The 13345-nt window shown below is 42.7% G+C and overlaps 1 protein-coding gene across 2 annotated transcripts; it reads left to right on the top strand.

The window, feature by feature from the left end:
• The first annotated feature begins 1185 nt into the window (after positions 1–1185).
• Positions 1186–13207, top strand: HDC (histidine decarboxylase). Of its 2 annotated transcripts, XM_067556119.1 has the most exons (12): positions 1186–1213; positions 3032–3204; positions 3742–3855; positions 5479–5601; positions 6742–6876; positions 7729–7872; positions 8137–8203; positions 9083–9245; positions 9365–9455; positions 10943–11041; positions 11980–12081; positions 12289–13207. In XM_067556119.1, exons 1-12 carry the CDS (start codon positions 1186–1188, stop codon positions 13039–13041), a joined length of 1992 nt encoding a protein of 663 aa, XP_067412220.1. In that variant the 3' UTR covers positions 13042–13207. The 2 variants fall into 2 exon arrangements, with proteins under 2 accessions (XP_067412220.1, XP_067412221.1); XM_067556120.1 differs by lacking the exon at positions 10943–11041.
• Positions 13208–13345: the final 138 nt, after the last annotated feature.

Below are 13345 nucleotides of genomic sequence, written 5' to 3'. Positions count from 1 at the left end.
CATGTATGCACACACCATGGGGATATAGTCCAGCCCCTTTGGTATTGAACACCCATGCTACCCAACTTGAAATAAAGAAGTAACTCTGTTAGTTGCCCGTAAGTAGCAGGCTTTTCTCTTCTGTGCATCCAGCTGCTACCCAGACAGAATTACATACACTACACCAATATACGTCCACTATCTGTAATGATTTTGGTTCCTACTGGCTTTAGAGAGGTTCAGCCTCTATAATCCACTATCACTCCCCCGCTTTCGCCCCTAAGAGATCCAGTCCCTTCTCACATTTCCATTTCCATCAGTATTACCAACCCCAACCATCCACAAACCGGGAGTCAGGCCACCCGAAATCAGGAGAGTGTGAAATAAATAAATGAATTAATGTTGTGTTCTTTTCATTTCCCTTCTGAGTCATTTGAGGCTTTACGGTGCACTTGGCTCAGATTTTCAAGCTTTTATTTCCAACCGTGAGCGTTAGTAACTTTTTCACCCCCAAAAGAAAACTGAGATTCTCACATAACCTCATGCTTCCTGGAGCTTTAAGGAAATTCCAAGTATTGCAAGAGTTGGCAACAGTCTGCATATTGGGCTACCAGGCAATTGTCTGCTGTGGCCCCTGCTAGTCTACGATGTAACATGTTAAGCGTTAACAATACGAGGCTGGGTGGGAAAGTAAGTGCCACTGAGACTATTCCCAATGGACACAACCAATGTCTACTTTTGGTTATCCAAATCTTGTGCTGGGCTGCTTTTCGTATCATCCTTTTCATCCCCACCCAAATCAAAAATTAAATTAACGTGTGTCCGGTTTATTCCATGGTGAGTGATTCACTCTGCAGCTGTTGACAGAGACCGAACACCAGCCTGGCTGTGCTCCCAGTAGTAAAAGAATTAATGCAGAAACAAATCATCTAGAGGAAATTATCTTAGACATCAAAAGCGTGCAGGGAAAACACACACACACGCACACTCTGAGAAGCACATTGAGTGGGGAGGAGCTAGATACACAGTTCCCAGTACATTAACCTGCCTACGCTCACCCTTCTCTGAAATGCGTGGGACTGGCAGATAAAGAGAGGTATAAAGGCTGAAGAATGAGCAGCAAGCAGTGAAGGAGGACAGTGCTGCCTGCAACCCACTGACAATTCCCAGCCCAGGTTGGAGGAGGTGATTTTGGAAGGAGCCATCATGGAACCGGAGGAGTACCGACAGAGAGGTGAGTGAGGGAGATCCTCTTGCAGGCGTCTCCAGGCTATCAAAGTGAGTGGCATTTACTTGCTGGAAGAAGAACTGTTGTGGGGCTGGGAGTGGTGCATGGCAGTCAAGGTAGGTTCTGCACAATGAAGTGTTTTTACACACCCATTCCCATGCAGGCTGACACGCTGCACTCAGGTTAATTGGTGTTAACACTATATTGGATGGAATATCCCCCCCCAAAGGTGACTTTCAGAGGATGGCTTTGATGTCCATTCATTTCCTTGGTCTTATAAATAAAATACTACAGCAGCCGACAGCAATGGTCCGTGGCCCTACAGTCTGGAACAACTTTATGGGAGAGGGTTGTATTATGTACCCTGGGACAATCTCCAGCTTGGTTGACACCCCATGAAACCCCACTGATGTCAGTGTAGTTGCAGAGGTGTAATTCAGGGCAGAGTTCAGGCCCATTAGTGTGTGGCATATAGTTTAAAATTCATGCACATTATGTGCCTGAAGCAGGAAAGGGGAGAGTGTCTAGCAAGTGGAGAAGAAGCCAAGAGCATGCAATTGCTTTCAGAGAGTGACAAAGAGTCCCTTACCAGCAGAGAGAGAGAGCGGATTATGAAAGGATTGAGTAGTATCTTATTTCTCTGAAACACACATTTCAGCCGATTTCAGCTGCAGCCAAGACTATCTGACTATCTATCAGTGATTAGATACTGCATCAAGTTATAAGGCACTTTCGAAATACCTTCTGCTATTTAACACTTACCTAGCTCTTTTCATTTGTAATCTCAAAGCTTTTTACAAACGTGGGACACTGAGGCAAAGAGAAGTTAAATGTCTGGCCCTAGCTGACACAGATGGCCAGTGGCAGAGCCGGGACCAGAACCCAGGTCTCTTGTCTCTGGGCTTTCTGCTTTTTCCTGATAAAAGGCCATTTTTCTGCATGAGGAATATTTAGAAGCTTTCTGCCTTTGGGAGGCTGTTTCATGAATCATCTTAGCTGTGGTGTGCAGTGTGTGTTCTTAGGGAAACAGTAGAGTAAAAGTTCACAAGGCTGTTACGAAGTGTAGCAATTGAAACTATTGCTGTGGAATATGGTAATATTTTATTATATGGGCAAGGAAACAAATATATTGCCAGCCAAATGCTATCAAGTGAAATTTTTTGTGGGGGAACAGGGAGTCTTAAGCAAACTCCCAAAGCACTAGCCAAAGTCAATTTCTGAGGAGAGATTCATCTTTAACTAAAGTCTAACAATCTGTACCGGAAACCCGGGGCTATTTTAAAATGGTCACTGAAGAAAAGCGACTGCCATTCGCAGAGGTCCTTAGTGTAAGTTTCACTGTAATTGGCAACCTCCACATTTAAGCATTTTACAGGCATCAGTGGATTTCCTTTGCCTTCCTGCCCTGCTCCTGAGTTAGGAGGGTTGAGACCAAGGCACTGAAGGGTTTCCCGCCATTGTACGTGGAGGGACACATGCCACTGGATCCCTTGAAAGCCAAAGCCCATCACTCAGGATTTGCCATCCCAGGCGACGTGTGACATACAGTAAAAGAAGTAGGTGACTTAAAGGGGGAAAGTACAGTTCTTTTAATGTAATCAGTTAAGTTCTCCCAGCCTTGATGGCTGAGGAATGTCAGTACTGTAGTCAGTATTGCAGTTATGCATTGAGCGGTTCGATTACTGAGCTCTATCGAATGTGGAAGACAAAATGCAAAGGGTGTGTGTGAATTGCTATGTGCTACTGTTCTGATGGCCTGTGTGAATTGCTATGTGCTACTGTTCTGATGGCCTGACTTCAAAGAGCACATTCTGCCTCTTCCAGGGAAAGAAATGGTGGATTACATTTGCCAGTACCTGAGCAACGTGAGAGAGAGACGGGTGACTCCAGATGTGCAGCCTGGTTACATGAGAGCCCAGCTGCCTGACAGTGCCCCTGCAGAGCCAGACAGCTGGGACAACATCTTCGGAGACATTGAGAAGATTGTTATGCCTGGGGTAAGAACTAGAGTAGAACCAGCATCAAGAAAGTGTCACTACCATCCAGTGTGAACATCTGCACCCTGGAAATGAGTAGTTCATGATGAACTCTACTTAGTTAATTAATACAAGCATTTTAACAGGGGAGAAGATCCATGGGATTACTATTCAATAATGGTGAAATCAACAAGTCATTGTTGCAGCAAACTTAATCAGATATAATGATAAATCCCCCCTGAATCATCTGATGTAATAAAAAATAAAGTTACTGTAGTGGATTGTTGTCAGAAGATCATTATTTCCTGTTTGGAAATGTATGTCTGTATGTTTAATTTAGATAAACTCCAGATCAAGGCAGAAGTAATTATCTAGTTACTGCAAATCAATATCTTTGACAATGCTTCTTTGCTGTTGACGTTATGTTTGAACTTGCTGTTATCAGATCTCCATGAGGGGACTGTGAGGCTTTCTCCTCACATGGTGTTAATTTGTATGGATGGTTCAGAATTCTCTTCCGTTGTTCAAGATGTAATTTTTTTGCATCTTCTGATCTAGGTTGTCCATTGGCAGAGTCCACATATGCACGCCTACTTTCCAGCTCTTACTTCCTGGCCTTCCCTTCTGGGAGATATGCTGGCTGATGCTATTAACTGTTTGGGATTCACATGGGTAAATAATGCTGATTTTATATCATTCTGAATGCTACTCCTTGGTCTGTGTTATGCAGAAGGCCAGACCAGATGATCAAAATAGTGCCTTTTGGCTTTAAAATCTATGAATCAATAAATACATTTATTTACTTCAAACTATTTTAAGCTGTTTACACAACTAAAATGTAAAACTGTTTTTAAAAAAGAATCTCTAATTTTTAGATGTAATCATTTCCATGCGTGGCCGCAAGAGCAAAAATGATATGCCAGTGAAGGCTGGTGTACGTAGAGTTGTTCCTGATTAACTGTTCCTGAATAACTCCATGTGTGGATACTCTTAATCTGGAACGCGTGAGCCGTGTCCCTAGTTAACTTACCCAGTACGAGCTAAGCTAAACAGGCACCAGGCAATCTTGTTTCAGAATAAGAGGGTCTGGCCATGGAGCTATTCAGGATCAGCTCTTGCACTTTAAATTCACACCCTATCTTAACCTGTATTAACTTTCAAGTTAGACATAACCTAAGAGGCAAAATGACAGAAACCAGCCATTAGGAAGGCATTGGTCCAGTTTCTGCTTCCTCTTTGCTTCTGGTAAGGAAGTAGCACCGCAACCTCTAGGAACAGTCCCTGTGGATTCCTTTGGGTTTATGTTGTTTTAGGTCCGTGGGCAATGAACCATCCATGATTCTGTTGTGGACGAGGCTCCAATTATGTTTGTCTATTACTGAGGCTTGGCTGGGTGATGCCTCAGGGCCAGCATGCCTAGTTTTTTCCAGGTGGGGCCTTAGTTTTCCACCAACCTAGGGAGACTCATCAAAGTACTCATGCACTGTGACTCATACAACTCAGACTTTTCTTCAGTGGGCCCTTTATGGACTGGGCCTGAGCTGTTGGATGCCTAATGACAGCATTATTTGGATGAGAGACAGCAATTAAACTCAGTTGATGTTGAGATGGGGCTCATTCGTGGTGGTGGTGGTGGTGGTGGTGGTGGTGGTGGAAGAAGCATTTTGAGGAGTTTGTTGGTGGCCTGTGTGCACCTGTTATTCAAGGAATGCAGATGCCTTTCGCAGTGTGGAGTTTGGAGGTCACCCTTCACTGCCTTCTCAGCATGGATGCTCATGTTGCAAAAGTGGTCAAAAGTTACCATTTGCAGTGCAGAAGTGATGAGATCAGTGCCCTGTTGTGCTAGATGCAGCCATGTAGTCTACCTCAAAGCACTTGCAATCTAAACAGACAAGATAGAGAAAGGGTGGGTGGAAATGTTATTAAACATATTTTACAAATGAGGAACTTGCCCATGGTCACAGAGGGAGTCTTTGGCAGAGGTTGGAATTGAATCCAGATCTCCTGAGTCCCAGCTTAGTGCCTTAATCACAGACCATTGCTTCTCTCTCAGAAGTGTCAGTAACTTCTTTTGGGGTATATGGGATATTCTCCCATTTTCTCAGACATGGATGTCGCCACAGCAATCCACGCCTTTGTCACTTCCAAACTAGTCTACTGTAAAGGATATTTTAAAAACTGTAGTATGGCACATAAAGAAAACATAGGGTATGAGGTTTACTATCCGAGGTTATACTTTCACAGGCCATTTGGATGAATTAAAACGTGTCTGAGTCTCTTTGTTCCAATTTCTAGGCCTCCAGTCCAGCCTGTACAGAACTGGAAATGAATGTAATGGATTGGCTAGCGAAAATGCTTGGCCTTCCAGATAAATTCTTGCACCATCACCCAGACAGCCAGGGAGGAGGAGTACTACAGGTAGGAGAGCTCAGCGCGCACACTCAGAACGGCTATTCCTCTGCTCACACAAAACTCCTTTTTTAAGTCAATGGAAGTTTTTACCTGGGGTGAAGTTTCCAGGAGTCCTGTGTCCTAATTCTAGGGGCCACATTTTAGGAAATATGTGGATAAATTGGAGAGAGTCCTGAGGAGAGAAACTAAAATGATAGGAAGTTTAGAAAACCAGACCTCTGAGGAAAGGTTAAAAAAAACTGGGCATGCTTAGTCTTGAGAAAAGAAGACTGGGTGGTGGGGGACACCTGATAACAGTCTTCAACTGTGTTAAGGGCTGTTATAAAGAGGATGGTGATCAATTGTTCTCCATGTCCATTGAAGGCAGGACCAAAAGCAATGGGCTTAATGTGTAGCCAGGGAGATTTAGGGTAAATATTGAGACAAACTTTTTAACTCGAAGGGTGCTTAAGTTCTGTGATTTTAAGAATCAATTTTTGGGTAGAATGACGGTAGGGTGGAGCCCGAACTGAATTACAATCTACGAGCTATTTCTCTTGGGATCTGTCTCATTGCTAAATGAGGCCATCCTAACTTTTCCTGCTGATTCTTTCATTTCACATCATCCTTCTATGTTCCAAAATTACGTGAAACCGCCTGGGGTTAAAGGAGGCTTCTCTAGCAACCTTTCTTTCCACCAGTAATACTGCCCCCACACAAGGAGTCCCATTTACTTCAAGCCATGTGTACTTTGCATGTATAAGGATTGCAGGATCAAGCCCTGTATTTTTAACAGTTTCCATATGCCCTCATTCAATGTCCACTGAAGTCAATGGAAAAACTCTGACTTCAGTGGGCGTTGATCAGGCTCACATTGTCTGTGGATTATACTACTTTATAGTCACAGGAAAATGTACAGTACTTTCTCCTTGTTAATGCTCTCCTGCTTGTTCATAGCACACAGCATTCAAAATGCAACATTGGCCCACAGAGACCAGCAGCACAGTGAAGAAGATCATGCACATGAAATAAATTGTGGTGGAAATAAAATAGGGGAGGGATAAGATGATTGCTCTAGTGACGTTAGCACGTCCCTGACAAGCTAGCAAGAAGGGAGGAAACAGTTCTGAGATAGTCTGCAATTAATAAGCAATTGTTTCTTTGCAGAGCACTGTTAGCGAATCAACCTTGATTGCTCTGCTCGCAGCAAGAAAAAACAAAATTCTTGAAATGAAGGTTTCGGAGCCAGACACTGACGAGTCCATTCTGAACTCTCGTCTTGTTGCTTATGCTTCTGATCAGGTAGGCTCCCACTCTTATGAATAAACAAATTAGTTCCTGTGTTATCAGACTGAATGATAACACTTTGCAATTTTATATCCAGAATCAAAGCACTTTGCACCCATGAATCCTGCTGAGGTGGGTGATGTTAGTCCCATTTTACAGCTTGGGAAACCGAATCACAGCAAGGTGACATGCCTTTCTTAAGGTCACACTGGCATTAAGAGCTCCCGATTCTTCTGACTCTCACTCCTGCACTTAGACCTTCTTCCTTCCCATTATTGGCCAAACCTTCCATGTGCTCCATCCAGTGCACAGGATACGTACTTGAGAGATCACCTGTTTCCCCAGGACATGCCTATTGCCACAGCAGAGATACTCGAGCTGGATCTCCCTCACTATAAATAAGAGGGATGTTCTTGGTAACTTCCCCTTGGTTTTGGAACTTCCTCTTTTCCCTTGGTTCACCAGCACCCAGATTTGCTATTCTGTCAGCAAAGCCCATTTCTGTTCTCCTTCCTAAGGCTCCTGAGGAGGGAATAGTGTGAGGGGACTATATTTCTAGGCAGTCCTTTTGGGATGTGAAGTTAATCAAGAGGCACTCACCATACAGGACGGATCCCTATCGCTACATTTTAGAAACATGAATAAATAACTGGAGCGTGTAATTTCCTTGAAATAATTGTTGTTAACCCAACGTTTCCGCAGACCTGACCAGCCTGAACAATAAAACACAATATTTAGGGTTTTATTAACCTGAATTATTACAATTACTATATCTCTAGCTTTTGTTGTAGTCACTCTCCTTTCTAATGCCCACACCTGGCTACACTTGCTTAGGTTCACACCTTCCTCATTTACTGTTCTTTTAAGGCTCATTCCTCAGTAGAAAAGGCTGGCTTGATTGCGCTTGTGAAGATGAAATTTCTGCCGGTGGATGAGAACTTTGCCCTCCGAGGCGAAGCCCTGAAGAAAGCCATTGAAGAAGACAGAAGCCAAGGTCTAGTGCCTGTCTTTGTAAGTTCTGCTTTCGGTTACTGACATATGAGCGTATTATAAATGTCCATGTAAAAAATGTGTCTGAATCACTTTGCTACTGTGGTAACAATAATGAATTCAAGGTAGAAATACAGAAGATGAATAATTTACACTTTGGTTTATTCAAGTAATAAGGTACAATTTCCATTCTGACTGAATTGTTAGCCCGATTGGTTGTTAAATGTGTGGGTCAAAAAAGATTATTTAAATATACCATCTTGACAAGATTTTGTTTTCTTCCAGGTTTGTGCGACATTGGGTACAACTGGTGTCTGTGCTTTTGACAGTCTATCAGAGCTGGGTCCAATTTGTAAGCATCTTTTTAACCATAAGATCATATACAGGCAGTAAATGGAGGCAACTGTGGGATTTTTTGTGTGGCTCTAAGAGCAAAGAGCAAACCACTATTCGGCTGAACTTTTAGAGCCTGACCAAGACCTTTGGAGTCAATAGTAGTCTCTCCATTAACATCTGTGATGTTTGAATTAGGCCATTAAAACAAGTCCTGTTCAAAACGGATGAGGTTCTGTGGATGCCCTAATACCAAAGAACCCCAGGAGTTCTGCCCTGTGAGGAACAATAACAGAATGGGTGTGCCAGGGTACCCCACACTCTCTGCATGGGGTGGAATTGGGCTTTGTCTCTGCTCCACTTAGCACAGCCTGGAAGCATTTTTGAAAGTGATGGCAGGACATCTTTGTGGCCCTTAGATCCATGTTTCAAAGGACTGGGAAGTGGTGGTGGATCCTTCTCCAACCCAGGTTCTGATTAGTGGGTGCAGAGAGACTGGTGTGTGCTGCTTTTTACACTGCCATTGGTTGGGAGATGGATTCCATCCTGCTGTGATTCCCTGACTCTAGCTTTGTGCGGGGGATGTGGGTGGGGAATTTCACTCACTATGAATACAGATGTCAAGACCTCAAACATAAGAGGCTGCCTTACACAGGAGGGAGGATTAGCCAAGGTTCTGTTGTGGAATAGAGATTGGATCCAGATGGGCCTATCTTTTCCAGGGGATTCAGGTGTTTGATGCAGGAACAGCTCTGAGATAGACTGCTCTGCCTTGCATCCAAACACTTTTCTCTTGTGTTCTAAACAAAATTTAAACCTAGTTCTCCAGAGGGGAAAAGCTAAGTGTTAACTCACTGAGCTGCCATGACCCCACACACAACAGTTTCTATTTCTCCAGGTGCTGCTGAGGGACTCTGGCTTCATATTGACGCTGCATATGCAGGAACCGCATTTCTCTGCCCTGAATTTCGATTGTTTTTGAATGGAATTGAATATGCAGATTCTTTTACTTTCAACCCTTCCAAATGGATGATGGTTCACTTTGATTGCACTGCATTCTGGTGAGTAGAGCAAAAAAAGTAAAGGGTTAAGGAACTAGCACTCAAAGTACAACATACAAACAGCAAGGCATTCCGCTGAGGAATTTTTTACTAAGCACAATTCATTCTTGTATCGATAGGGTCAAAGACAAATACAAATTACAGCAAACCTTCAGTGTTAATCCTGTCTACCTCAGACATGCCAATTCAGGGGCTGCTATTGATTTCATGGTAAGTAGCCACCTGAACCAATACTTTTCATTTCCTACAAAATGTTTGAACAGAAACTGCCAGATTTCTAATTCTCCTGGAGCTTGTTTTGTGTGTTAAGAATGTCTATGATGCAGAGTATAGCAGCAATCATAGTGATGTGTAAATATAGTTTAAACAGGAGAGTTTGACCTGAGCTCTGCCAGTAAACCTGCATTGATTGTAAAATTGCACAGAAACTCTTCTAGATCAAAAACAGAAGCTAGAAGCTATAAATATAGATGCTAGTCAGGTTAATCAAACAACACTTGGCTATTACAATCTTCTGTTGCCCTGGAGATTTGTTGTCCGTGTACATTGGGATATTGAGCCAGATCCTCAGGTGATGTAAATCAGTACACCTCTATTAACTTAATTGGAGCTACACTAATTGACATGGAGGATCTAGCCTCAGCCAGAAAAAGGTCACTTCCATGTAATGTATTGTCACAACAGTTCCAACTGATGAGGCTTTTACATGTTTGTAGAGTTTATTCTGTTTGTTTTATTCCTAATCTAACCTACAACAATCATTCTGTTACATGCCATAGTTATGGGAAAATATGTAAACAATGGGAATTCCTTGATTTGAAACAACAGTAAAATAATAAAATAAATTAACCTATATTTAGATTTAAATGCAGCTGTTGGTGGTGGTGGGGAACTAAGAAGCAAATCATGTCAGATCTATCTAACTGAATCCCTGAATACAGTGTAACAAAATAATATTCTATAAGACCAGTGTTTCAGCCACATGCTCATCAAGGTCCTGAAAAAGGCAGTTGTTTTCTTTCTTGGTATCAATATCGTTTATTTCTTTAATTAGCGTACCTTGCTCCCTCTGGTGGTTAATTTGGAGCCATGTAGTTCTGTGGATAATTGGATATAGTTTCTTTTTTTTAAATGTACTCTGGGCCCCCCAGTAGATGACTGCCATTGCTTTTACTAATTTTTCTATTCTCATTTGTCCCTTTCATCCTTTAGGCCCTAAGTCACGAAAATGTCCCTTTCAGGGCAGCATTAAGCACATGGGCAAGTCAATGGGACTTAAAGTTAAGCATTGCTATCCTCAATTGCAACAGACTAACTATAGTTAAGTGTTTCCCTGAATCAGGACCTTAATCAGTTTATACCACCCTCTTCACTGTGAATGGGAATAATACAAATGAGTAATTCATTAAAAAAAAAGTTAGGGCGTCAAATGCTGTAATAGCTGAGTGCAGTAGCTAAAAGATAACAGTTTTTCAGAATACCTGGAAAAATAACAACATAAAATCTTCCTCTACTGACTGTTCGTTAGGCCAACTCCTGCTGTCCTTTTTACTCAGGTCAAGCTCCTGGTATGGGTAAGGGTTACTCACCTGAGAAGAGGGGTGCAGGACCACACTCTATTATGCCAAAGTGGGACTCTCTTTAACATTGTTTTTTTAACTTGCTTTTTAACTAACTTTAACTTGTTTTGTTCACAGCACTGGCAAATTCCACTGAGTCGAAGGTTTCGCTCTTTGAAGCTCTGGTTTGTGATTCGTTCCTTTGGGGTGAAAAAGCTTCAAGCACATGTCAGACATGTACGTGAATTAACATTACAAGTGTTAACATATTGATATTACTTTTCAGCATCTGAGTCCATTAAACACAACAGTGAGGCTGTGGAGCAGAGATCCTTCACACATGAAGCTTGCGTATATCGGAATGCCACTGAAAAATGTGTGCTGCTTTTACTCTGAAGTCATCTGTAAGCCCGTTAGAGGTCTTGATTTTGTAGTTTCTACGGAGGCAAAATTATTATTAGATTTGCTAGTAGTTTTGTCTACAAAGGGTCACAGGACTGGGCATACAGACAAAATCTTTTTTCCATCTTCCACAAACTCAAAGAGCTCTCCATGCGGAGGTGGGCAAGCTATGGAGAGGCCATGCAATTGGATCCAATGCCCCTCTGACATCACAAAGCAGTATGCTGCAGAGACTTTCTTTGGAGCAATGTGGGGGTAGTTCTGGAAGTAGACAAGGAGTGGCTTCATGGTCCATCTGTCTGCAGCTGTGCAAATCCACAGGCCTAAACCCCTGAGCGTAAGTACAGGAGGCTAAAGTGTGGCACAGCTTCAGCTGTGGAATGTCTCTACTGGCAATCTACAGCCCAGAAGCACGGGGACAGATTACATTCCCCAGTCTTCCTCCAGAGAACCCCAGCTTAAAACCCAGTTGCTCTAGTTTTGTACAGAGATCAAGGGTTCACCTGTAAGGGTCTGATCCACAATGCATCAAAGTCAGAGCCATTCCATTGACTTCAATGGGTTGCAGATCAGGCTCTGAATGATCAGGTCAGATATTTTGGCAACTGGGTCAAATCCTGCAAAGCTAAGACCTCGGTGTTTTGGCATTAGGTGTGTGAGGTCGTGGTTGGGGAGGGGAGCTGGCTTTATTTATCTACTTAATTTTGCATCTGATGTATTGTTTGTCATTCACCAGAAATAACCACCTTTTAAAAAAACATTTTAAATTACAGGGCACTGAAATGGCCAAATACTTTGAATCTTTGGTCAGAAGTGATCCCCTCTTTGAAATTCCTGCCAAGAGACACCTCGGACTTGTTGTATTTCGTTTAAAGGTAAAGATGATGATGATTTGTATTCTACATTAATTTTGGAATGAATCAGCAGTAGCCAGCCTTATGTCTCCCAGTTTGACTGCTATGGGTAAGGATTATATGAAGGAATGTAACAGGATCACTGGCAATTGTTACAGACTGATGTAGATCTCCAATACGTAAAGTCCACTGTAAACGTACATTTCTTTTTTTATATTTTTAAAACAGGGTCCCAACTGGTTGACAGAAAAAATCTTGAAAGAACTGAGTAAATCTGGTAGCCTGTTCCTTATTCCAGCTACCATTCGTGACAAGTTCATCATCCGCTTTACTGTAACGTCTCAGTTCACAACCAGAGAGGACATTCTGCGAGACTGGCATATCATCCAACAAACAGCAGCCCAAATTGTTAACCAGCATTACATATTGCAACCCAGCAACTCTGCAGATGGGGCCAAAATCCCCAACTTCCTAAGTAATCCCAGGCCTAATGGTGATAACACTACTTCTCCAGTTCACACAGAGGTTGGAGAACACAAAGCACCTTTCAGAAAGATAATAGTGCAGCCTAAAAAGGTGGCCGTCAGTCCCACTACATGTGTGGTTAGTCAACACCTGGAAGCCCAAGTGGACCTGCTGGATGACTGCTTTCCAGAAGATGTCCCAGACGTCACCAAACATAAGTTATCCTCTTTCCTATTCAGCTACTTATCTGTTCAAGACAAGAAAAAGACAGCCCGCTCCCTCAGCTGCAACAGTGTGCCAAGCATCGGTCATGGCGGGCTGAAGGCAGCAGCCTTGGAGCGGAAAGGCTCTCACACCAGTGATAAAATCCTTTCCAAGCTGCCCGAAGGGGTCATGATGCTCAAAAAAAGTGCCTTAAAAAAACTGATCAAGTTCTATAGTGTCCCCAGCTTTCCCGAATGCAGCATTCAGTGTGGCATTCAGCTGCCCTGCTGTCCTCTGCAAGCAATTGTTTAACAGGTGAAACAGATGGCCTCACTAGGTGGAAGAGAACCAAAGTTCGCTTATTCATATGCAATATTACCACGTTCGATATAGCAACAATGTGAATGATCATTAAGAAAAGTCCTGTGCTTGTACCGAAACAAAACACGTTGTGTATTTATTGATTAAAATGACAAATAAACCCCTTATTCTGTGAACTCCTCCTTCCAGATTGTGGTGGGGTTTGCATTGGATTTTGGAATGTTATTTTCTGCTTTACCAGGAGCCTGTTCGCAGCTAGCAGGCCAGATTCAGCGCTCATTTAAACCTCTGGCTT

The sequence above is a fragment of the Emydura macquarii genome, unplaced genomic scaffold (genome assembly GCF_026122565.2).
Source record: "Emydura macquarii macquarii isolate MOO-44397 ecotype Brisbane River unplaced genomic scaffold, CSIRO-AGI_Emac_v2 contig_1644, whole genome shotgun sequence".
NCBI lineage: Eukaryota > Metazoa > Chordata > Testudines > Chelidae > Emydura > Emydura macquarii.
This window is presented reverse-complemented; position numbering and strand designations above follow the sequence as displayed.